Source organism: Ranitomeya variabilis, chromosome 1 (genome assembly GCF_051348905.1).
Source record: "Ranitomeya variabilis isolate aRanVar5 chromosome 1, aRanVar5.hap1, whole genome shotgun sequence".
NCBI lineage: Eukaryota > Metazoa > Chordata > Amphibia > Anura > Dendrobatidae > Ranitomeya > Ranitomeya variabilis.
Window position 1 is genome coordinate 128,189,515 of NC_135232.1, and position 22,565 is coordinate 128,212,079.

The 22,565-nt window shown below is 44.8% G+C and overlaps 1 protein-coding gene across 2 annotated transcripts in view; it reads left to right on the forward strand.

Moving 5' to 3' along the window:
* Window positions 1–22,264, forward strand: part of RASA1 (RAS p21 protein activator 1) — a 91,591-nt gene extending 69,327 nt beyond the window's left edge. For both annotated transcript variants that reach the window (XM_077288710.1, XM_077288719.1), the window contains exons 20-25: window positions 2,311–2,397; window positions 8,605–8,672; window positions 11,935–12,023; window positions 16,475–16,552; window positions 21,515–21,649; window positions 22,096–22,264. In XM_077288710.1, coding sequence (XP_077144825.1) covers window positions 2,311–2,397; window positions 8,605–8,672; window positions 11,935–12,023; window positions 16,475–16,552; window positions 21,515–21,649; window positions 22,096–22,179 — 541 coding nt within the window. In that variant the 3' untranslated portion in view covers window positions 22,180–22,264. The remainder of the gene's footprint in view (window positions 1–2,310; window positions 2,398–8,604; window positions 8,673–11,934; window positions 12,024–16,474; window positions 16,553–21,514; window positions 21,650–22,095) is intronic.
* Window positions 22,265–22,565: the final 301 nt, after the last annotated feature.

Here is a 22,565-nt window from a genome sequence, read left to right on the forward strand (position 1 = left end):
GAGCTCCAATGTTTAGGCACACAGGGGCTTTCCAAACGCGACATGGTGTCCGCTAACGATGGAGATAATTTTTCATTCAAAAAGTCAAATGGCGCTCCTTCCCTTCCGAGCCTTACCATGTGCCCAAACAGTGGTTTACCCCCACATGTGAGGTATTGGTGTACTCAGGAGAAATTGCCCAACAAAATTTAGGATCCATTTTATCCTGTTGCCCATGTGAAAATGAAAAAATTGAGGCTAAAATAATTTTTTCGTGAAAAAAAAGTACTTTTTCATTTTTACGGATCAATTTGTGAAGCACCTGGGGGTTTAAAGTGCTCACTATGCTTCTAGATAAGTTCCTTGGGGGGTCTAGTTTCCAAAATGGGGTCACTTGTGGGGGAGCTCCAATGTTTAGGCACACGGGGGCTCTCCAAACACGACATGGTGTCCGCTAAAGATTGGAGCCAATTTTTCATTGAAAAAGTCAAATGGCGCTCCTTCCCTTCCGAGCCCTGCCGTGCGCCCAAACAGTGGTTTACCCCCACATATGAGGTATCAGCGTACTCAGGACAAATTGGACAACAACGTCCGTGGTCCAGTTTCTCCTTTTACCCTTGGGAAAATAAAAAAATTTTCGCTAAAATATCATTTTTGTGACTAAAAAGTTAAATGTTCATTTTTTACTTCCATGTTGCTTCTGCTGCTGTGAAACACCTGAAGGGTTAATAAACTTCTTGAATGTGGTTTTGAGCACCTTGAGGGGTGCAGTTTTTAGAATGGTGTCACTTTTGGGTATTTTCAGCCATATAGAACCCTCAAACTGACTTCAAATGTGAGGTGATCCCTAAAAAAAATGGTTTTGTAAATTTTGTTGTAAAAATGAGAAATCACTGGTCAAATTTTAACCCTTATAACTTCCTAGCAAAAAAAAAATTTGTTTCCAAAATTGTGCTGATGTAAAGTAGACATGTGGGAAATGTTATTTATTAACTATTTTGTGTCACATAACTCTCTGGTTTAACAGAATAAAAATTCAAAATGTGAAAATTGCGAAATTTTCAAAATTTTTGCCAAATTTCCGTTTTTTTCACAAATAAACTCAGAAATTATCGACCTAAATTTACCACTAACATGAAGCCCAATATGTCACGAAAAAACAATCTCAGAATCGCTAGGATCCGTTGAAGCGTTCCTGAGTTATTACCTCATAAAGGGACACTGGCATTGATCCGCTTATTTCTCGCATGGGGCTATGCCCACCATGCGGGAAGTAAGCGGATCATGTGCGGTTGGTACCCAGTGTGGAGGAGAGGAGACTCTCCCCCAGTGCCTGGTAACCATATAATTATTAAAAAAATAAAAATAAAAAAGTTATATTCTCACCTTCCGGCGACCCGCACAGCTTTCCCGCTCCTCGCGATGCTCGCGTTTCCAATAATGCTTTGCGAAAATGACCTGTGATGACGTGCAGTCTTGCGAGACCCCTACGTCATCTGGGGTCATGCCGCAAAGCATTACTGGGACCGGAGCATCGCGAGGAGCAGGAAAGGCTGTCGGGTATGCCGGAAGGTGAGAATATCATGATTAATTATTTTTTTAAATTATTTTTAACATTCTTATCTTTTTACTATTGATGCTGCATAGGCAGCATCAATAATAAAAAGTTGGTCACACTTGTCAAACACTATGTTTGACAAGTGTGACCAACCTGTCAATCAGTTTTCCAAGCGATGCTACGGACCGCTTGGAAAACGCTAGCATTCTGCAAGCTAATTACGCTTGCAAAATGCTAGTGTTTAGCAGGAATACGAATGCCAATTCCGCATGCGATATACCCACGGCAGGGAGTTGCAGAATTGCTGCGGCAATTCTGCAACGTGTGCACTTAGCCTAAATGTAGATGAATTTCCTATTGCTGGTTGTAGCTTGGTTACTTACACTGACGATGAAGAATTATTAGCTGATTACAGCCATATCCCGCTGCTAATTCATATACAGACGTGCTCACATCAAATGGATGTCTGTTTATTAGAATAGTGAATGGGGTATAAGCGGCAACCGGACACTTCTGATAATCATATGATTTAAATAGGGAAATTCATTAATAGTCTCCTGTTAAGTGCCTGGCCCCGCTGGGAGATACCTTTTAAGCAACAAAGGACTGAACCAGGTAAAATCCAAGTTTTCTGCTCCTCCTTTTCTCTTAGTACCCAGACACTTTAGGTATTTTGTAAAGAGATGCCTACAGATACTGATAGGATTCCTGTGTCTTTACTCTGTAATGGTAGCACATGTAATGATCGTTCACATTTTGCATCTTTTTACCAGAACTTTGAGGTATATCTATGGATGCTTACAGAGATCTGTTCAGCAAAAGTGGCCTTCTAATACAACGATGAGGACAAGAGTTGTTAGGTAAGTGGCAACACGACAAGGCAAGAAAAAATTATTTCAGAAACTTCATTTCTCTATCGCCTCATTGGGGGACTCAGGAACCATGGGTGTATGCTGCTGCCACTAGGAGGCTGACACTATGCAAATAAAAGAAGTTAGCTCCTCCTCTGCATTGTACACCCCACCGACAGGAAGTAGGATTTTCAGTTTAGCTTAGTGTCAGTAGGAGGTGGACACGGGTCTTTCATTAGACCCTTATCTACCTCAGTGTGCGTCGTTTCTTTTCAGGTTTCCGGAGGGATACAGTGTGAACTGTCACAACTGTACTCCCACGCAGAGACTATGAGTACGGCGTGTACTGCCACCCCGTATCCTCATACGTCTGTCCTGCAGGACCCATGACGGTCCTGTCTCCGTCTCCCACCCACCAGAGCCTGTCGGTTGGAGGAGACGCGGATGTCCCACTTCGAAAGATCTTTGGCTGGTCCTGTCTCCGTTCCCCTACCCACTCGCCCACCAGAGTCTGTCGGTCTGAGGAGACGCGGACATCCCATATCGCAGACGATCTATCCTGGACGGGGAGGTACTTTATCTTTTCCCCCCAGTTTCTGGCGATGTCAGGAAGAAGATAAGAACAAAAGAAGTTCAGTGAAAATCTTTATTTCTTTCATACCTTCTCCGCCCTGTAATTTTTATAGAGGTTTTTAGCTTGGGTAGCCTTTCCTGTCACTACGATGGAAGTGGGGGCACTGGGCATTCCACCGTGGCGTTTTGAGGCCTCCGCGCCAACCCCCCCATGCTCCGGCGGTCACTTGCTGAAAATATAGGTCCCGGCTTCTCTCGGGCCTAGTTACAGCGTTGACTCAGCCCCCGTCCTCTCAACTTCCGGGCGGGCTTTTCTCCTGCCCGTCACACTCTCTCTACCTCTTCCTGCGCAGGGCGCTAGCTCCGCCCACTACTCCCATCCTTCCCAGTCGCCCTGGGATCGCCGCCATCTTGCTCCTCCGGACCCGGTGGCTAACCGGCCCCCCTCCGCCTTCTGAGAGCGGCTTTTTTTCTCCAGCGCACGCTTTCACCGGCTGGGTCCCCTGCATCCTCCTTAGGTCGCCGTCTCCCTGCTGGTGCCCTGGATGCCGGTCGCAGCTACAGCCCGGGAGCAGACTACAGGACTCTACTTCTGCTGTGAGTAGCTCTGCTTAGCAGTCTATTACTCCCCTCTGCATCTCACCTGTTCCCCTAACCTTCGGGCATCATTTAGTGGGTCTGCTCACCAGGCCTAATCCTAAAAGGAGAGCATTCTCGTTCTCCTGCTTCCTCTTGTCAGCTGCAGCAACTCCACTGTACCCACCGTCCAGGAGTCCCTGCCACGGGCGAGACCGAGACCCCTATCCCTGGGTGGGCTTTCCTTCTGTCTCAGTCTGTGGCAGACCTCACCAGGATGTCACGACCCTGGTGTCCGTACTTGACAGATTGTCCCTCCCAGCCCCCCGCAGTTGCCAGTGGGTCACAGGATTCTCCGTCCGGCCTTTTCAACATAGGCCACAAGAGATCCAGACAGGAGCGAAATTCTAAGTCCTTTTCCTGCTCCACCTCGCCCTCCGGTCTGGCATGGTAAGATCCCTCTTCCAGATCCTCTCCCGAGTCAGACGGGCGTCCTCGGTCATGTTTTCAGAGGAAGATTCAGACTTGGTTTCACTAAAGGCCTCTGGCATGAGTGATAGGGTACAAAGCCTTATTGTTGCGGTCAACCAGACCTTAGGCATCATGGATACCTCTACGGAACCCGCAGAATAGGTGGTTTCGTTTAGACGGTCAAAACAAACTTCCAAGGTCTTTGCCCCACACACTGAATTTGTTGTGGTACTTGCCAGGGGAAAGGTGAACCATACCAGATGCTTTCAGACAGGGAAGCATCTCGGCATCCTATATCCCTTCTTCCCTGAGCTAACTGGACTGATTCCTCGGCAGTGGACTTGTCAGCCCCCAGACTGTCCACCAACATGGTCCTTCCACTTTCTAATGCAGCATCCCTCATGGATTCCAAGGATACAATTAAAGAATCGCTGGAAAAATCAGCCTTTAAAGCGGCTGCTTCTGCTTTGTGCCTCGGGCATTGCCTCTACCTGGGTCTCAAGGACCACAGCTAGATGGACCAAACAGCCTTGTAAGGGCACCCCGGCTGGAGCTCTTCTGGGGGAGCTAGCCGACCTGACGGACCAGATTTCCTATGCAGGGAAATATTTGGTGTCTGCCTCCCTAGATGCGCGTCTTGTGCAGCTCAGGCGTCCAGCAATATGGTGGCCGTCAGGCGGAATATTTGCCTCAAGACATGGCAGGCGGACTTGTCTTCAAAGAAGTCCCTTACCAGCCTCCCCTTCCAGGGGGCCCATCTGTGGCTACATGCTGGAACAAATTATTAAGGACGCCACAGGAGGCATGAGTTCCCTCCAAGCCTCGCCGGCCTCCCCTGATATGGCAGCTCAGCTCCTTTTTGTCCTTTCGCTGTTTCGCGGCGTCGGAAGATTCCTCTGGCTAGCACAGACCGCGGTCTCTCCTGGCCAGAGAAAAGGCTTTCTTCAAGCCTACCCCTTCCTGGCATTCCCGCAACTCCCATGGTAGGTCCACCAGGGCCAGACCTGGCAGATCTTCCTTGGCATAACTCGTGCTAAGGGCCCAGCGTTCCTCCCAGTTTGGGCGGGCGTCTCCTGTTTTTTTCAGGGACGTTTGGCATGCCTCAGTGGAGGACGCTTAGGTCAGGGAGGTGGTATCCTCTGGATACAAGATAGGGTTCGCTTCGCGGCCCCGGAATCGCTTCTTCAAATCCCGCCCTCTAAAAGATCCTACTATGATCCCAGGTTTCTTTGCGTCCATTGCCTTTCTTCTTTGTTCGGAGGTTATCGTTTCCGTCCCAGAGTAGGAACGCTTCACAGGTTTCTATTCAAACCTGCTTGTAGTGCCGAAGAAGAACGGCGCAGTTCGACCCATTCTGGTTCCTAAGTTAGTGAACAGAAGGTTCCGCCTGCGGCATTTCAGGATGGAGTCCCTCTGTTCAGTATTGGCTTCCATGCAACCACAGGAATTCCTGTGCTCCATAGATATCCAAGACGCCTATCTCCATGTTCTGATTTTCCCAGCACACCTGAGTTTCCTGTGTTTCGCGGCGCAGAAAAGTCATTTACAGTTTGTCGCCCTGTTGCTCGGTCTTGCGACCGCTCCCAGTGTCTTCATAAAGATCATGGCTACATTTAGGGCCATTTTGAGGTTCAGGGGCCTAGTGCTCATTCCGTACCTCAAAGACATCCTCATCAAGGCTCCCCCCCTCTCTCAGGCCCAGGAGAGTCTGACCATCGTCCTCGACTCCCTGTCCCTTTTCTGGTGGCTGGTCAACAGAACAAAGTCTTGTCTTGTTCCGAGTCAGCGCCTTGTCTTCTTAGGCATGCTTTTTGACACCCGTCAGTCGAGGGTTTTTTCTTCTCAAGGAGAAATGGGCAATGCTCCATGACGGAGTTCGCTCTCTGCAAGGCCCTCGGCTGCCTTCCTTCTGTTCAGCAATGAAGGTCCTGTGACGAATGGTGGCAGCATCGGAAGCATTCTCCTTTGCGCTGTTCCACTTGAGACCACTTCAGCAGGCCATCCTTTCTCAGTGGAACAGGTCTGTGCTGTCTCTGGATCGTCAGATTCGGCCTTCCGCCCGATTCTAATGGTCTCTCAGCTGGTGGCTGTCATCCCCTCTCATTCCCCAGGTCCGGTCCTTCCTTCTCGCCCATGGCAGGTGGTGACGACTGTCACCAGCCTTCCCGGCTGGGGCGCGGTTTCCCGCCATCCGTCAGTGAAAGGGGCGTTGGTCGGAGCAAGAGTCTCCTCTGCCGATCGACAGCCTTGAGATAGGGGCCATTCTTCTGTCTCTGAGTCACTGGGAAAGGCTTCTCAGAGGTCTGCCAGTCAGAATCCAGACGTCCAATGCCACGGCTGTGGCATATGTCAATCACCAGGGAGGGAATCGGAGTCTCTTGGAAATGGCAGAGGTATCCAAGATCCTCCTCTGGGCAGAGGTGACGGTTCCGGGACTATCCGCAGTGCATATTCCCGGCGTGGACAACTAGGCCGCGGTGTTTTTCTCAACCGCAAGGGCCTTGCGGCAGGACAGTGGTCCCTGCATCAGGAGGTCTTCCTTCAAATTTGCCTTTGATGGGGATCTCCGGATGTGGATCTCTTGGCGTCCCGACTGCTTAGGAAGATTCCACCATTTGTTTCCAGGTCCGCGATCCTCTTGTAGTGGAGACCGATGTTTTGGCCATTCCTGGGTCGGAATTTGTGCTTCCCTATCGGTTTCCTCCCCTCCCCTTCTTCCCAGGCTGTTGAAGATCAATGCGGAGGGGGTGCCGGTCATTCTGATCGCACCAGATTGGCCCAAAAGGTTCTGGTTCGCTGAGATCGTCAATCTCCTCTCGGACTTCCACTGGAGACCCCCAGACAGGCCAGATCTTCTGTCCCAAGGACCGATCTGCCACCAGAGTTCTTGGTTACTCAATTTAACATCTTGGCTGTTGAAACTTTCCATTTTGGCCTTTTCTCAAGGCGGGACTTGATGCTGGCCTTGCCCTTTGTTCTCTAAAGGGTCAGGTAGCAACCCTTTCCATTCTCTTTCTGAAGTCCCTTTCAGAAGTACTTAGCTTCCCGTTCTCAGGTCAGATATTTAGATCTGAGACCCCTCGGTGGTTGATACCTCTTAATGGCTAACTGAAAAGATGGTTGCAAATTGCAAACCTTCAAGACTTCTCAGGCCTCTTCATCAGGCATGGACTAATTCAATTCTAAATATTTGTCTGTCTACTGGCTATCACGGTACAAGGATTTATATCCGTCCCGTTCTCAGTTCAGAACTTTTCTTCAAGGAGTGGTACATGCGGCTCTCCCGTACCGGACTCCCGTGGATCACTGGGACCTCAATCTTGTTCTGGGGGCTCAGTGGGGTTCCCCCCCTTGAACCTCCACATGAGGCCTCACTGTCTGTTCTGTCCTGCAAGGTAGCGTTGCTGGTGGCTATCACCTCCATTAGGCGCGTCTCGGAGTTTGTGGCTCTCTCCTGTCGCCCCATTTCTTGGTTCTTCACCAAGATAAGGTAGTTTTAAGGCCTTTGTCGCCTTTTCTTCCTAGGGTGGTGTCCTCCTTTTACTTGAATAAGATCGTCCTTCCCACCTTTTGTCCTGTTCCGACCTATTCTCTGGGGCGTTGGCTGAACAGGCTAGACCTGGTCAGGGCTGTGAGGATCTATTTGTCTAGGATCGCCTTCTTTAGGAAGACGGACCGTCTATTTGTCATTCCAGACGGTGCTCCAAGAGGCCTGCCTGCCTCCAAGGTTATGATTGTTCTCTGGATCAGACCAGCTATTCTGGAGGCTTACCGGGTCAAGAACAGAGTGACTCCTCCTGGGATTAAGACTCACTCTGCCCCGGGCAGTGGGCGGTACACCATGGGGCCATCCGCCCTACACCTTAGCAAGGCGGCAACCTGGTGTTCCATTCATGTACTCCATACCTACGCTTCGACAGTTGCTAGCCTAGGCGGAAGGATCTTGCAGGCGGCAGTGGTGAGTTCTCCGACCTAAAAGGAGTTTTTCTGCTGTTCCCTCCCCAGGGACTGCTTTGGGACGTCCCATGGTTCCTGTGTCCCCCAATGAGGCGATAGAGAAAACAGGATTTTTGGTTGCTTACCGTAAAATCTGTTTCTCGGAGCCTTCATTGGGGGACACAGCACCCTCCCAAGTTGAACAGCTCTGTTTTATTGTTATATTGTCACAGTTTGAGTTTCTATCTTTAACATGTTGCTTCTCCTACTGCTTTCTCACTAACTGAATATCCTACTTCCTGTCGGTGGGGTGTACACTGCAGAGGAGGAGCTAACTTTTTTATTTGCGTAGTGTCAGCCTCCTAGTGGCAGCAGCATACAGCCATGGTTCCTGTGTCCCCCCAATGAAGGCTCCGAGAAACAGATTTTACGGTAAGCAACCAAAAATCCTGTTTTTGTCACCATGTTTCACAAAATAAACTCTTTACTTTAGCAAATACAACTTAGACCTGATGAGGCCGGTGTACATATTTTGAAAATCTATTTCTCAATCCATCTTGAATGTACTTATAATTCAAACAATATGAAAAATGAGGAGTTGGGAAATTAATTAATCATTACATTTTGTTAACTTTTTTTTTTTTTTTATCAAATTTTCAGTGGCTTTGTTTTCCTGCGATTAATCTGCCCAGCTATCCTGAACCCAAGAATGTTTAATATCATCTCAGGTATGTACTCACTGTTAGGATTCTGCTGTTTCTGACGTTCCAGGCGCTCTTCACATGAACAATGTATATGCGATTTGCATTCAGCCGATCATGAGCTGACATCATTATCTGCATTAGAGGAGGCGACACTCAATGGCTGGCCCTGCTTGACGGCAGGTTTCCTATAGATATATACACAAATAGTGACTTCTTAGTAAAGTCAAGCGAATTGACACAAGTCAGTGGGAACCTAACTAATGGTCTCCCCATACCCAGCTTCTTCTTAAAGTACATTTTCTCTGAAATGCCCCATACAGGAGTAAAACCTTGCAATCAGGCTGCCTGTGCCCAATTCATTCTGCCTATCATTTGAGCTTCATGACTCAAGTGACTGGTGACTACATGCTCTGTATAAAAGAGGCAAAACACTTAAGTAATGACACTACTACTACATTAAATAATGCTTGAGATATCAAAATTATCATTTTAATCACAATTAAAAACAGGTATGCAGTTTAAGATATGACTACCAACAAAGAGTAGCATGGGACGACTAAATAGTTTAGTAGTCGGCAAAGTGTCAATAAGGGCACATAAAGTGCAAGTACTATGTAATGATTCATCCAATCATGTTGGCCAACAAGGACCAGGAATGATCTTCCCCCATTATGTGTCCATTGTTCTCGCTTGCCCCAACACACATGCATGTTTCATATGTATGGTTTGAGCAAGCCTCGGTAAGGATGATTCTGAAAAAAGCCAGGAAACAGCCCAGAACTACACAAGAGGGCCTGATCAATGACCTGAGGAGAGATGGGACCACAGTTTCAAACATTACCGTTATTAATACCCTACGCCATCATGGATAAAAAATCCTGCAGGGTACGCAAGGTCCCCCTGCTCATACCAGCACATGTCCATTCCCGTTTTGAAGTTTGCCAATGACCATCTGGATGATCCAGAGGAGGCATAGGAGAAGGTCATGTGGTCAGATGAGGCTAAAATAGAACTTATTGGTATCAACTCCACACACCGTGTTTGGAGGAAGGAGGACGAGTACAAGCCCAAGAACACCGTCCCAACTGTAAATGCAGAAACCTCAGTGACATATTAAATGTCCTAAAATAGGGCTATATGTGGCCCATCCAAAGAAAGCAAAAACAAATACCCACACCAAAGAATGTATAAATGAGAGGAGAAAAGGGAGCACTCCGGTATAAATAGTAACAAATATTTTATTAGTAATTAAACAAGAACATGTATATAACCAATATACCCATCAGGGATTGTGCGCGGTAAAACAGTAGCAGGATGGAGACAGAAAGACCAGAGGATCCATGATTGCAACTGCCCAAATAAACATTAAAACATTTATGTAAAGTGCCAGTGCAGTACTATCTTAAGGTGGTAAGGTAGCCCCTTAACCACTTACTAAGGGCAGAGAATAGAGGACCCTGGGCCAAGTGTAGGAGACCCCGACGCCCGTTTCGCGTGTCAAATGCACCGCTTTATCAAGTCCCAACTGTGAAGCATGGTAGGGGAAGCATCATACTTTGGGGGTGCTTTTCTGTAAAGGGGACAGGACAACTGCACAGTATTAAAGGGAGGATCGATGGGGTCATGTATCGTGAGATTTTGGCCAACAACCTCCTTCCCTTAGTAAGAGCATTGAAGATGGGTCGTGGCTGAGTCTTCCAGCATGATAATGACCCAAAACAAACAGCCAGGGAAACTAAGGAGTGGCTCCATAAGAAGCATTTCAGGGTCCAGGATTGGCCTAGCCAGTCTCCAGACCTGAACCCAATAGAAAATCTTGGAGGGAGCTGAAACTCAGTGTTGCCCAGCAACAGCCCTGAAGCCTGAAAGATCTGAAGGAGGAGAGGACCAAAATCCCTGCTGCAGTGTGTCCAAACTTGGTCAAGAACTACAAGAAACGTCCGATCTCTGTAATTGCAAACAAAGGTTTCTGTACCAAATATTAAGTTTTGTTTTTGCAATGTATCAAATACTTATTTCATGCAATAAAATGCAAATTAATTATTTAAAAATCATTGAATGTGATTTTCTGTTCCCCCATCTTCCCAGTGTATGTATATGTTCAGGTGCTCCTTACAAAATTAGAATATCATCAAAAAGTTAATTTATTTCAGTTCTTCAATACAAAAAGTGAAGCTCCTATATTATATAGAGTCAATACAAACAGAGTGATCGATTTCATTGTTTATTTCTGTTAATGTTGATGACTATGGCTTACAGCCAGTGAAAACCTAAAAGTCATTATCTCAATAAATCAGAATTATTAGCAAAAACACCTGCAAAGGTTTCCTAAGCATATAAAAAGGCCCCTTAACCTGTTTCAGTAGGGTCCACAATCATGGGGAAGACCGCTGACATGACGGATATCCAGAAGGCAGTCAATGACACACTCCACAAGGAGGGTAAGCCACAAAAGGTCATTGCTAAATAAGGTGGCTGTTCACAGTATATTAATGGAAAGTTGAGTGAACGGAAAAAGTGTGGTAGAAGAAGGTGCACAAGCAACTGGGATAACCGCAGCCTTGAAAGGATTAAGAGGCCATTCAAAAACTTTTGGGAGATTCACAAGGAGTGGACTGCTGCTGGAGTCATTGCTTTAAGAGCCACCACACACAGACGTATCCAGAACATGAGCTACAAGCGTCGTATTCCTTGGGTCAAGCCACTCATGACCAATAGACAACGCCAGAAGCGTCTTACCTGGGCCAAGGAGGAAAATAACTGGACTGTTGCTCAAAGGTCCAAGGTGTTGATTTCAGATGAAAGTAAAGGTTGCATTTCATTTGCAAATCAAGGTCCCAGAGTCTGGAGGAAGAGCTTATCCAAGCTGTTGAAGGTCTAGTGTGAAGTTTCCACAATCAGTAATGGTTTGGGGAGCCATTTCATCTGTTGGTTTAGGTCCACTGTGTTTTATCAAGACCAAAGTCAGCGCAGCCGTCTACCAGGAAATTTTAGAGCACTTCATGCTTCCCTCTGCTGACAAGCTTTATGGAGATGGAAATTTCATTCTCCAGCGGGACTCTGAACAAACACTTTAAATAGATCACTCTGTAATGACTCTATATAATATACAAGTTTCACTTTTTTTGTATTGAAGAACTGAAATAACTTTGCTACACATTGTTTTTTTTGTTTTTTTAATCGTTTAGTGTAGTATAATTTAGATTATAGATATGTGTTTCTAGTCCCTTATTAGTATCATCATTCCGCTCATTTCTATTAATCTGTGTTTTCTCTCCCATGACAGACTCTCCATCACCCACTGCAGCAAGAACATTGACGCTGGTCGCCAAGTCTTTACAAAACTTAGCAAATTTGGTTGAATTTGGTGCCAAAGTAAGAAAAGTTTTGCATATTTCATAATTATAGATATTACTTGCTAAGAACTGCGTTTTCGTTCATTGAGCTGCCTTTTCAGTATACATGGGCGCAGTCCTTGTAAGTCAGTGTCCCAAAACTCATAGCCAAACCAGAAACCAGAGGCTTCTCTAAATAGAAAATACATCCTTTCAGAGAAGTTTCTGATTTTGCTGATTTTTCTTAATTGTGTGTAAATTCTCCTTACAGAGTCGGCCACTGACTTATTGTGTAGCTTCTGCTAAGAGTTTTTTGATGTGCTATTCTATTGGGTGACAGGGAGGTTCATGCGGGACTCTAGACGTGGATCCTAATGTGGACGATGGGGATTTGAAGAGTAAAAATTGCAGGCAAACTCCCATTTAAAGTGGGAGCCAGAATTGCCTCCAAAAATGCACTATTCTCTTGTAATATAAAAACTAAACAGGAAACCATCAGAACTATGAATTTATCCTGACACCTAAATTAAGAAAAAAAACTTGTCTGACAGATTTTATTTTTTTTTATTATTTTTAATGTTTGTATTTATTTTAATTGTAAGATTTTGCATTATTCATTATCAAGATTTGATAGATGAGTGTTCACCTTAAAGGGTGGTCCCATAAAATCAATTTGCTAATGAGGCACATTGACATGATCCGCTATTGGAGACTCTTGTATTCCATGTAATACCACTCTTGGGGGAAATTCCTGGCTTCTCCTTTTAAAATTAAAAGAAAAAAAAATCTGTTTGGTGGATTCTAGGAGTGTGACCCTGATCATCATGGTTATTGCATTTGATGAGACAACCCTTTAAGGTACGTTCTCTTGCCACCTGACCCATCCTGTGCCATCAGTGATGTACTGAGATGGTGGGTATGATGTATGCTACTTGGTTTATATTTTCTGCACATCACCTAGCCACAGAATAGTTTTATAATCTGCTGATCCATGGGTGTTCCGCCGCTGGCACCCACACCGCTCGGCAGAATGGGGAATTTCTATCCTCTTTATAAAATGATGCTACAGGTCGGACGCCTGACAACCGTTCCATTCTTTCCCTATGATGCTGCCGTAACAATCTGTGCACTGCAGCCCCAAGGTAATGAAGTGGTTGTCAGGAGTCCGACTTGCAGCACCGTTTTGTAAAGTGGATACATGCGCCCTTCCGATCCAAGACTGATCAATGGATAGGTGATAACTTGTTTTCATCAGACAACCCCTATAGTTTGTGCATTGGTCATTTTTAATCCTGCTGTCTGAGTCCATGTGTCTCCTCTATAGGCAATCTATTGTGGTATTAACCGTTATTAATGTAAAGTAGCCAGAAGTGTGAGACGTCCAGTAATGTCACACGAGCCGTCATCCTGAGACCATTCATTTCAGATTAATCTACTGGCTTACACTGTGTACCAATAACCCTGCTGCATTCTCCTATACATGCACGAAGTACAGAGCGCAATCTAATGACACTTCCTTTTGTTCTGGTTGGCACGGGAGGGACATGATGCTGCTGTGCCACAAAGCTGCGTTATTAACTCCGGAGCTGTAAGACAACAAGCTTTCTTTACTTTACTCTTGTAACTGGATCCGCTTCTGCACTTGTCATTGCATGTCCTCCATCCCATTGTAAGTGTAGACCATCCTTCATCCGATTTTGCCACTCTCACTGTACTGTAGCCACAGAATACATTTTCCTTATATATTATTTAGATTGGATGTTTATTTAACCTCAATGCCTTATTTAATTGGAACTACTCAAACTATGATGTGCTTCATCTTACTGTGAGAGAGGGTTGAGTGTGTGTCCTCATCGCTGTCCAGTGCCTGGGATAACACGCCGCACACTGCGCTCACATCACGCACCCGCACCTACCCACATTAGAGGACGGCCTGTGCCCCAATCTGGGAGCCTCATGTCTGGGATCAGCTGTATTTCTGAAGTTACTTTTCTGCAGAATAGGTGGTGTGTGGCACATACATGGGATCCCCATAAGACACGACTGCAGGAAATACCCCTTTTTGTCTTTCATTTTTTTGCATTTATAGCCTTATTCTAAAGTGAAAAGTATTAACTTACTTTCCTAATCCACACATACAATCACATGTAGAGAGAAATTAGATGTATGTGTGGGCCAGCTGCAGATTATCGGTAAGTTCTGTGCTGCATCTTTACTTGCCGTGGTTTAATGTGGAAATTACAGACCATCATTGTCTAAAATGGCTCAGCTGTAACTGTGTAACCGCACCGTTCCCGAGGGCTAACCATTGTGGTTGTATAGCACCAACATCTCATGGTGCCATTTATAAGTGCACGACAAGGCCAGATCATGGGTCTGGTGACCCCAAGTAACCGCATCAGAGGTCTACACTGTGTGCAACTATTAGTGAGTACTTCCAGCTGATTATCAATTTCATGCAGATTTTCCAACTTCAAGCTGTACAACCTTGAATGCTTATTGGAAGAAGTAGATCATGTGATATGTATTTATGTAATGAGGGTGAGGCCTAAGGATACAACACCCTTTATCAGAGTGTGCAAAATTATTAGGCAGTTTGTTTTCCCTAGGCAGAATGGGCCAAAAGAGCTTTATCTAACTCTGAAAAGTCGAAAAAAAAAGTCCAGCAGCAATAGTCTCCTGTTGATAAAACAATGATTGTGTTGAAAGTACAGCAAACTGCTGAGCCTCACTTTTACTTAAATGTTCAGGATATCTTGGATCGACCGATAGCACTGTAGTTTAGTAATAAAATGAATCAAAATTGCTAATTGTGCACACAATGTGTAGGATTCTGATCGTTTCAATACTTAGACCTGTCGGGACATCATGGCCGCAGTACAGAGCAGGAAATATGACCTTAAGTGAAGCGACGACCATAAGTGACATGGACACTTTGTTATGATACAAGTTGAGCGCAGACTTGTGTAGTTTGTTTAAATCATTCATGAGGTATTTTGACATATTGATTGCAGTCCACATGGTAAATTTATTCACTTGCTTCTGATCTGGAAAGACTCGTACCTGTCTATATAACGTCCCACCGGTGCAGGTTATGGCAGAGCTTTTTAATTATTAGTAGAGGTTTAGATTAACAAACAAATAGCATATCCATGTCAGAATAAGGCTATAAACTGATGAAAGAAAAGGGGTCAGCGCTGCAAATTCTGATGGAGTGCATGGATTATCTACGTTTTGGTTCTTTTTTTTTCCCCCTTCATGTGACCAGCAATTTAATAGAAATATTTTACCGAGTGTAGAAATATATGTATTTTATAGTTCCTACAGCAGTGTTCTAATCCTAGACTCTCATTCACATGACCGTTCTTTTCTTTTTTGCATGTGAGCAGTGTTCTTGTGTGGAGGGTAATATCAACGCTTGCACTATTAGACCCCCATCCCACTGACAATCGTGCCTGATAAACTGCAAAACATGCCACACCGGCTCCAGTCAAGTTTGGTTTCTGTGGACATAACCCTAGAATACTGCACTATGTGTCTCAAAAATAGTGAGAGGTTTGATTTTGGGCCTCATCGTCGGCTGCATGGATGTTTGCTTTGGTCTTATTTTACAATGGTCGGATCACAGACACAGCAGGAACACAAAGATGAACGATCTACAGACACAGCAGGAACACAAAGATGAACGATGTATATATCTCTATAGTCCAGGAATGCTCTTGTAAATGCAGTGGTCCCTAGTAGTTCTCAAAGGACATGTGGAGATGCCTTCAAGAAAATCTCCCCTCAAAACGTTGATGATCACGTTTGACTCTGTAATTGTAGACCTGATAGTATTATATAGACAGTCACCTTAGAAACATCTCATAAACTACAGCAATCCCAAGACTTTTTCCCCCAGAAGATTTGTGGTGTGTGGAGAGGACTCCAGAGCGTACACATGATGCAGAAGGCTCCAGAACTTGTTCATACATTGCGGGGAATGAGTCCTTTACACTAATGACTGTAGTTTGGGATGTTTCAGGGGTGAACGACCCACCTTTATAAGTAGGGGACTAGAAGTTATAGCTTTGTCCATGAGGGTTCTAAGCACACAACCATGCCACGTACACTACAGCAGATGAGACTAGCAGAGCCTGTATGTGGCTTGTCGCCATGTTGTACATTTGTGCAGTGCTGATGTAATTGCTTTGTGAGTGCACATTAACGTCCAGTAATCGGACGCTCTCGCCGCACGTTCACACTCTTACCATTTCTGCATCCTTTACAGTTGTCTTGTTGGTGCTTCTATAATGAAATGGGAGAGGTGGTCACATGTATTTCTGGGGTGTGCTGTATATCATGACCCGTTGCTGAGAGCCAGAGTTGGCACTACTGGAATCACATTTTCGTTGATTGCACTCTTTCTTCATTAATCATGCAGTAGAGTAAAATCTGACTTTTTATGCCAAGCCGCACTTACTGGTTTTATGTTTTTCTTTATCTTTTTAGGAACCTTACATGGAAGGTGTGAATCCATTCATAAAAAGTAACAAACACCGAATGATTATGTTCTTAGATGAACTTGGGGTGAGTTCTAAATTCGGGCACCTTGGTACTTGGGTTCATGTTGTCCTGGTGCAGCACATCTCTTATCTCACCTGCACGATTCTGCAAGGGGTTAGGCTAGGTTCACATTGCGTTAGGGCAATCCGTTTAGCGCTAGCGGATTGCGCTAACGCAATGTATTTTTAGGGGTCGCGTTTGGGGTTCGCGTTAACGTCCCCGCTCTCGCAGATCCCCGATCTGCGAGAGCGGGGAACGGACCTCGGGCGCGCCGCGGACGCTGCAAGCAGCGTCCGAGGCGCGCTACAAAAGAACGGCACATCGCTAGCGCGAGACGAAAAAGGCACGCGCTAGCGATGCGCTTCAGGCAAAAAGAACATTGCTGTCAATGGGTGCGCTAACGGACCCGTTGCACGGCGTTAATTGCGACATTTTCGCCGTGCAACGCTGTCCGTTAGCGATCACCCAAAAACGAAATGTGAACCTAGCCTTACGACTAAGTTTCAGAATTCCTAAAGGGGGGCAGTATTTACTGAAGGTAGTTTGGGACAGCACAACTATGGGGCAGATACAGTTTTCATCTGTTAATAAGCCTAAAGTAAGCAATGAAGTGACGAGTATTAGGGCTTATGCAGATGGGCTTATTTTCAAACCTACACTGTGTGCAGAATTATTAGGCAAGTTGTATTTTAGAGGATTATTTTTATTATTGATCAACAACTATGTTCTCAATCAACCCAAAATACTCATAAATATCAAAGCTTAATATTTTTTGAAGTTGGAGTGGGGTTTTTTTTAGATTTGGCTATCTTAGGAGGATATCTGTTTGTGCAGGTAACTATTACTGTGCAGAATTATTAGGGAACTTAATAAAAACCAAATATATTCCCATCTAACTTGTTTATTTTCACCAGGTAAACCAATATAACTGCACAAAATTTAGAAATAAACATTTCTGACATGCAAAAACACAACCCCCAAAAATTAGTGACCAATATAGCCACCTTTCTTTATGATGACACTCAACAGCCTTCCATCCATAGATTCTGTCAGTTGCTTGATCTGTTTACTATCAACATTGCGTGCAGCAGCCACCACAGCCTCCCAGACACTGTTCCGAGAGGTGGACTGTTTTCCCTCCCTGTAGATCTCATATTTTATGAGGGACAACAGGTTCTCTATGGGGTTCAGATCAGGTGAACAAGGGGGCCATGTCATTATTTTTTCTTCTTTAACCCCTTCATGACCTTGGGATTTTCCGTGTTCGTTTTTCGCTCCCCTCCTTCCCAGAGCCATAACGTTTTGTTTTTTTCCTGTCAATAGGGCCATGTGAGGTCTTATTTTTTGCGGGACGAGTTGTACTTTTGAACGACATCACTGGTTTTACCATGTCGTGTACTATTCCAAGTGCGGTGAAATTGCAAAAAAAGTGCAATCCCATGCGTGTTTTTTGTTTGGCTTTTTTTTGCTAGGTTCACTAAATGCTAAAACTGACCTGATATTATAATTCTCCAGGTCATTACGAGTTCATAGACATCAACCATGTCTAGGTTATTTTTTATCTAAGTGGTGAAAAAAAATTCCAAAGTTTGCTAAAAAAAAAAAAAAATTATGCCATTTTCCGATACCCGTAGCGTCTCCATTTTTCGTGATCTGGGGTCGGGTGAGGGCTCATTTTTTGCGTGCCGAGCTGGCGTTTTTAATGATACCATTTTGGTACAGATATGTTCTTTTGATCGCCCGTTATTGCATTTTAATGCAATGTCACAGCGACCAAAAAAAACGTAAATTTGGCTTTTCAAATTTTTTTTCTCACTACGCCGTTTAGCGATCAGGTTAATCCTTTTTTTTATTGATCGGGCGATTCTGAACGCGGCGATACCAAATATATGTATATTTGATTTTATTTTTATTGTTTTATTTTGAAAGGGTGGTGATTTAAACTTTTTATATATATTTTTTTTTTATTATTTCATATTTTTTTAAACTTTTTTTTTTTTTTTTTTACTTTTGCCATGCTTCAATAAGCCTCCATGGGAGGCTAGAAGCTGGCATAGCCTGATCGGCTCTGCTACATAGCAGCGATCATCAGATCGCTCCTATGTAGCTTAATTACAGGCTTGCTATGAGCGCCAACCGCTCACAGCAAACCGGCATCAGTAAACATAGAGGTCTCAAGGACCTCTATGGTTACTATGCAGACGCATCGCTGACCCCCGATCATGTGACGGGGGTCGGTGATGCGCGCATTTCCGGCCGTGCGGCCAGAAGCGGTAGTTAAATGTCGCTGTCAGCGTTTCACAGCGGAATTTAACTAGTTAATAGCTGCGGGTGAATCGCGATTCCACTCGCTGCTTTTGCGCGCACATGTCAGCTGTTCAAAACAGCTGACTTGTCGCGGCTTTGATGTGGGCTCACCGCCGGAGCCCGCATCAAAGCAAGGGGATCTGACCTCAGGATAAGGCCTTAACTGGCCAGCCACGCTGTGGAGTAGTTGGAGAACATGTGATGGATCATTGTCCTGCATGAAAATCATGTTTTTCTTGAACGATACCGACTTCTTCCTGTACCACTTCCAGGTCTGGGAGTTGAGCTTCACTCCATCCTCAACCCGAAAAGGTCTCACAAGTTCATCTTTGTTGATACCAGCCCATGCCAGTACCCCACCTCCACCTTGCTGGCGTCTTGAGTCGGAGTGGGGCTCTCTGCCCTTTACTGATCCAGCCTCTGGCCCATCCATCTTGCCCATCAAGAGTCACTCTCATTTCATCAGTCCATAAAACCTTTGAAAAGTCAGTCTTAAGATATTTCTTGGCCCAGTCTTGACGTTTTATCTTATGTTTCTTGTTCAAAGGTGGTCGTTTTTCAGCCTTCCTTACATTGGCCATGTCCCTGAGTATCGCACACCTTGTGCTTTTGGTTACTCCAGTAACGTTACAGCTCTGAAATATGGCAAAACTGGTGGCAAATGGCATCTTGGCAGCTTCACGCTTGATTTTCCTCAATTCATGGACTGTTACTTTGAGCCTTTTTTGCCCAATACGCTTCTTGCGACCCTGTTGGCTATTTGCCAAAAGTTTGGCAATTTCAAGACTGCTGCATCCCTCTGCAAGACATCTCACAATTTTGGACTTTTCAGCGCCCGTCAAATCTCTCTTCTGACCCATTTTGCCAAAGGAAAGGAAGTTGCCTAATAATTAAGCACACCTTATAGAGGGTTTTGATGTCATTAGACAACAACTCCCCTCATTACAGAGATGCACATCACCTGATTTACTTAATTGGTAGTTGGTAGGACAACATGTATAAAAAGTATCATGTGATCAAAATACAACTTGCCTAATAATTCTGCATACAGTGTATGTTGTCAGTGGTGCAAAACAAACTACACATGTACAGCACTCTGATCAACAAAAGTGAATGGGGTAGTTAACATATTTAAAAAAACACTGCTTTATTTTTTAGATCAGATTGACCCAATAAAGGGAAGCGGTAAGGCTAGGTTCACATTGCGTTAATGTGTGCACGCTAACGGACAGCGTTGCACGGCGAAAATGTCGCAATTAACGCCGTGCAACGGGTCCGTTAGCGCACCCATTGACAGCAATGTGAAGTTTCCCTGTAGCGAATCGCGCCTTTTTCGGCTCGCGCTAGCGATGTTCCGTTCTTCTGTGGCGCGCATCGGACGCTGCTTGCAGCGTCCGCGGCGCGCCCGAGGTCCGTTCCCCGCTCTCGCAGATCGGAGATCTGCGAGAGCGGGGACGTTAACGCGACCCCTAACACGGCCCCTAAATAAACATTGCGTTAGCGCAATCCGCTAGCGCTAAACGGATTGCCCTAACGCAATGTGAACCTAGCCTTAGGCAATTCATTCTGCCCAAACCACGGGCATCACGAGTCAAAGTCTGTCTGCACGATTGCAGCCAAGTATGTTATTCTCTAAAACGCTCTGGCCTTTCAACAACCATGTACTTTGAATATCTGACCGGAGACCAGACTAGTCCATCACCACCATTGGCTGGGATTTCTAAGCGCTGCTAGAGGTGGTTGACCCGGCTTTCCATATGCACGCGTGAGGAAGAGACCTGTCAATCACAAGCAGCAGCACTGGGAAGAGCCAGTATTGTCCCTGGCCAGATTTTCAAAGTCTGTTTTCTCTGGAAATTCCTAGCAATTGTGTAACCAGGTTTTGATTCATTCTGCCTGCGGTTTAGGGGGCATGAGTTGCTAAAAAAAAATGGCCTTTTATAGGTAACCTTTAAATCATGCCTTTCTAGAGCAGAAGCTACAGAGAAAAAATGAGGTTGTATTCTCCCTGCAGCTGCTCGCAACTTGTAGGGGAGTGATTACAGCTTGCTCATTGTATAGGGAGCTGTGGTTGCCCCTTTAGTGGAAGTAAGCCCCTGCAGGGAAAACATTAACTTTGTTTTCTCCCTGTCATTTCTGCCAGGCATGATTTAAGCATTATTTACCTGCAAACTATAACTATTCTGGAGGTGACGGGTTCTCTTTAAGCTCAGTGAGTACGTAAAAAAAAATACTAAAGTCATACAGACAGCTTTTATGGCATCAGTTTTTGAATGGTCCATTTTAATTCTGAACATGGGAAACTGTATTTGTTCCTGTATTTCTTTTTTTAATCTGCTGATGTGCGGAAACTGTTTCCATAACTAACTTTGATTTGAAATCCACAGGTAAAACAATGAGCAGCAGTTTGTGGGCAGATCCATGAGGAGTCTGTTTATTTACACAGAAAAAAATGTGTGTGATTATTTTCACACCATTCAAAATATATGCACAAAGGATGATAATCAGATCAGAACTCATGTACCTAGAATTGATACAAGGTGGAAGTTGATCCCAAACTTGTGTCTGTGACCAAACAGTGTTAATGATCAAAATTAATTTGTGGGAATAGGCTAAAGATGAAAAAAAAACCTAGCATGATGTAATTAATCTGTAATTGATACATTTTGACTATTCCAGAACGTACCAGAGCTACCGGATACTACTGAGCACTCGAGGACTGACCTTTGCCGCAACTTGGCAGCTTTACATGAGATGTGTGTGGCACATTCCGATGAACTCCGGACCATTAGTAATGAGCGAGGTGCACAGCAGGTATTGATTCAGCCCATTCTAGTCTGTATCCTACTGTGCTTCTCCATTGTGTGGCTCCTCTTAATCTTGGGATGAATTGCCACAACTATGGTTTTGTGCTGCCGCAAACTCTGCTGATGTGATTTTACTGTAATTGGGCATGGTAAAACTGATAATTACTAGGTATCAGCCAAACCATTCCTAGGACCCAGGACCAGAATAATACTTGTACGAGTATCAAGGTGTTGTACATGGCTGCTAATGAGCAAGACAGGGCTAGTCATACCTACAGTTTGCAGATGTGACTGGCCCAATATTTACATTGGCAATGGGAACCTGGTCATCACTGATTGGAGAAAGTCTGTTTTTAGGAGCTAGTGCATGCATTTACAGGACAAAAGAAAGAACAGATTGCGCTATGTACTGTTAATGCACATTACATAATATTTTCCATTCTCTTTCCCCAGCATGTGCTCAAAAAGCTTTTGGCAATCACAGAACTACTTCAACAGAAACAAATTCAGTATTCGGTAACAAACAACAGCAGGTAGCACCAACATCTGCCTTCTCTGCATGCAACACCTGGAAACTACATGACAATATCACTTCCTTTTTTGCGCTTTCCAAAAAAAAATAGCACATGATAGCCACATGTGATGTGTGGGACTATTCAGAAAAGTAAAGTTCTGCTGGCGGACCGGTGCCAGCATGTTGCGGTAGCAATCAATCTCTGAAAACCCGGTCGAGAGAAACTGCACGTTTCACACTTTGAACTGACTTCTACAAGTCTGAGCCTTTGTCTACTGAACTCAAGAACACCCCAGTTTAACGCATTATGCCAAAGTATACAATCCCAAAACGCTGCGGCTGACGGTAGACACTTCTGCTTCCTGACAGTCATTTATAACTGGATTACAAGCTATTTTTATACTGGTAT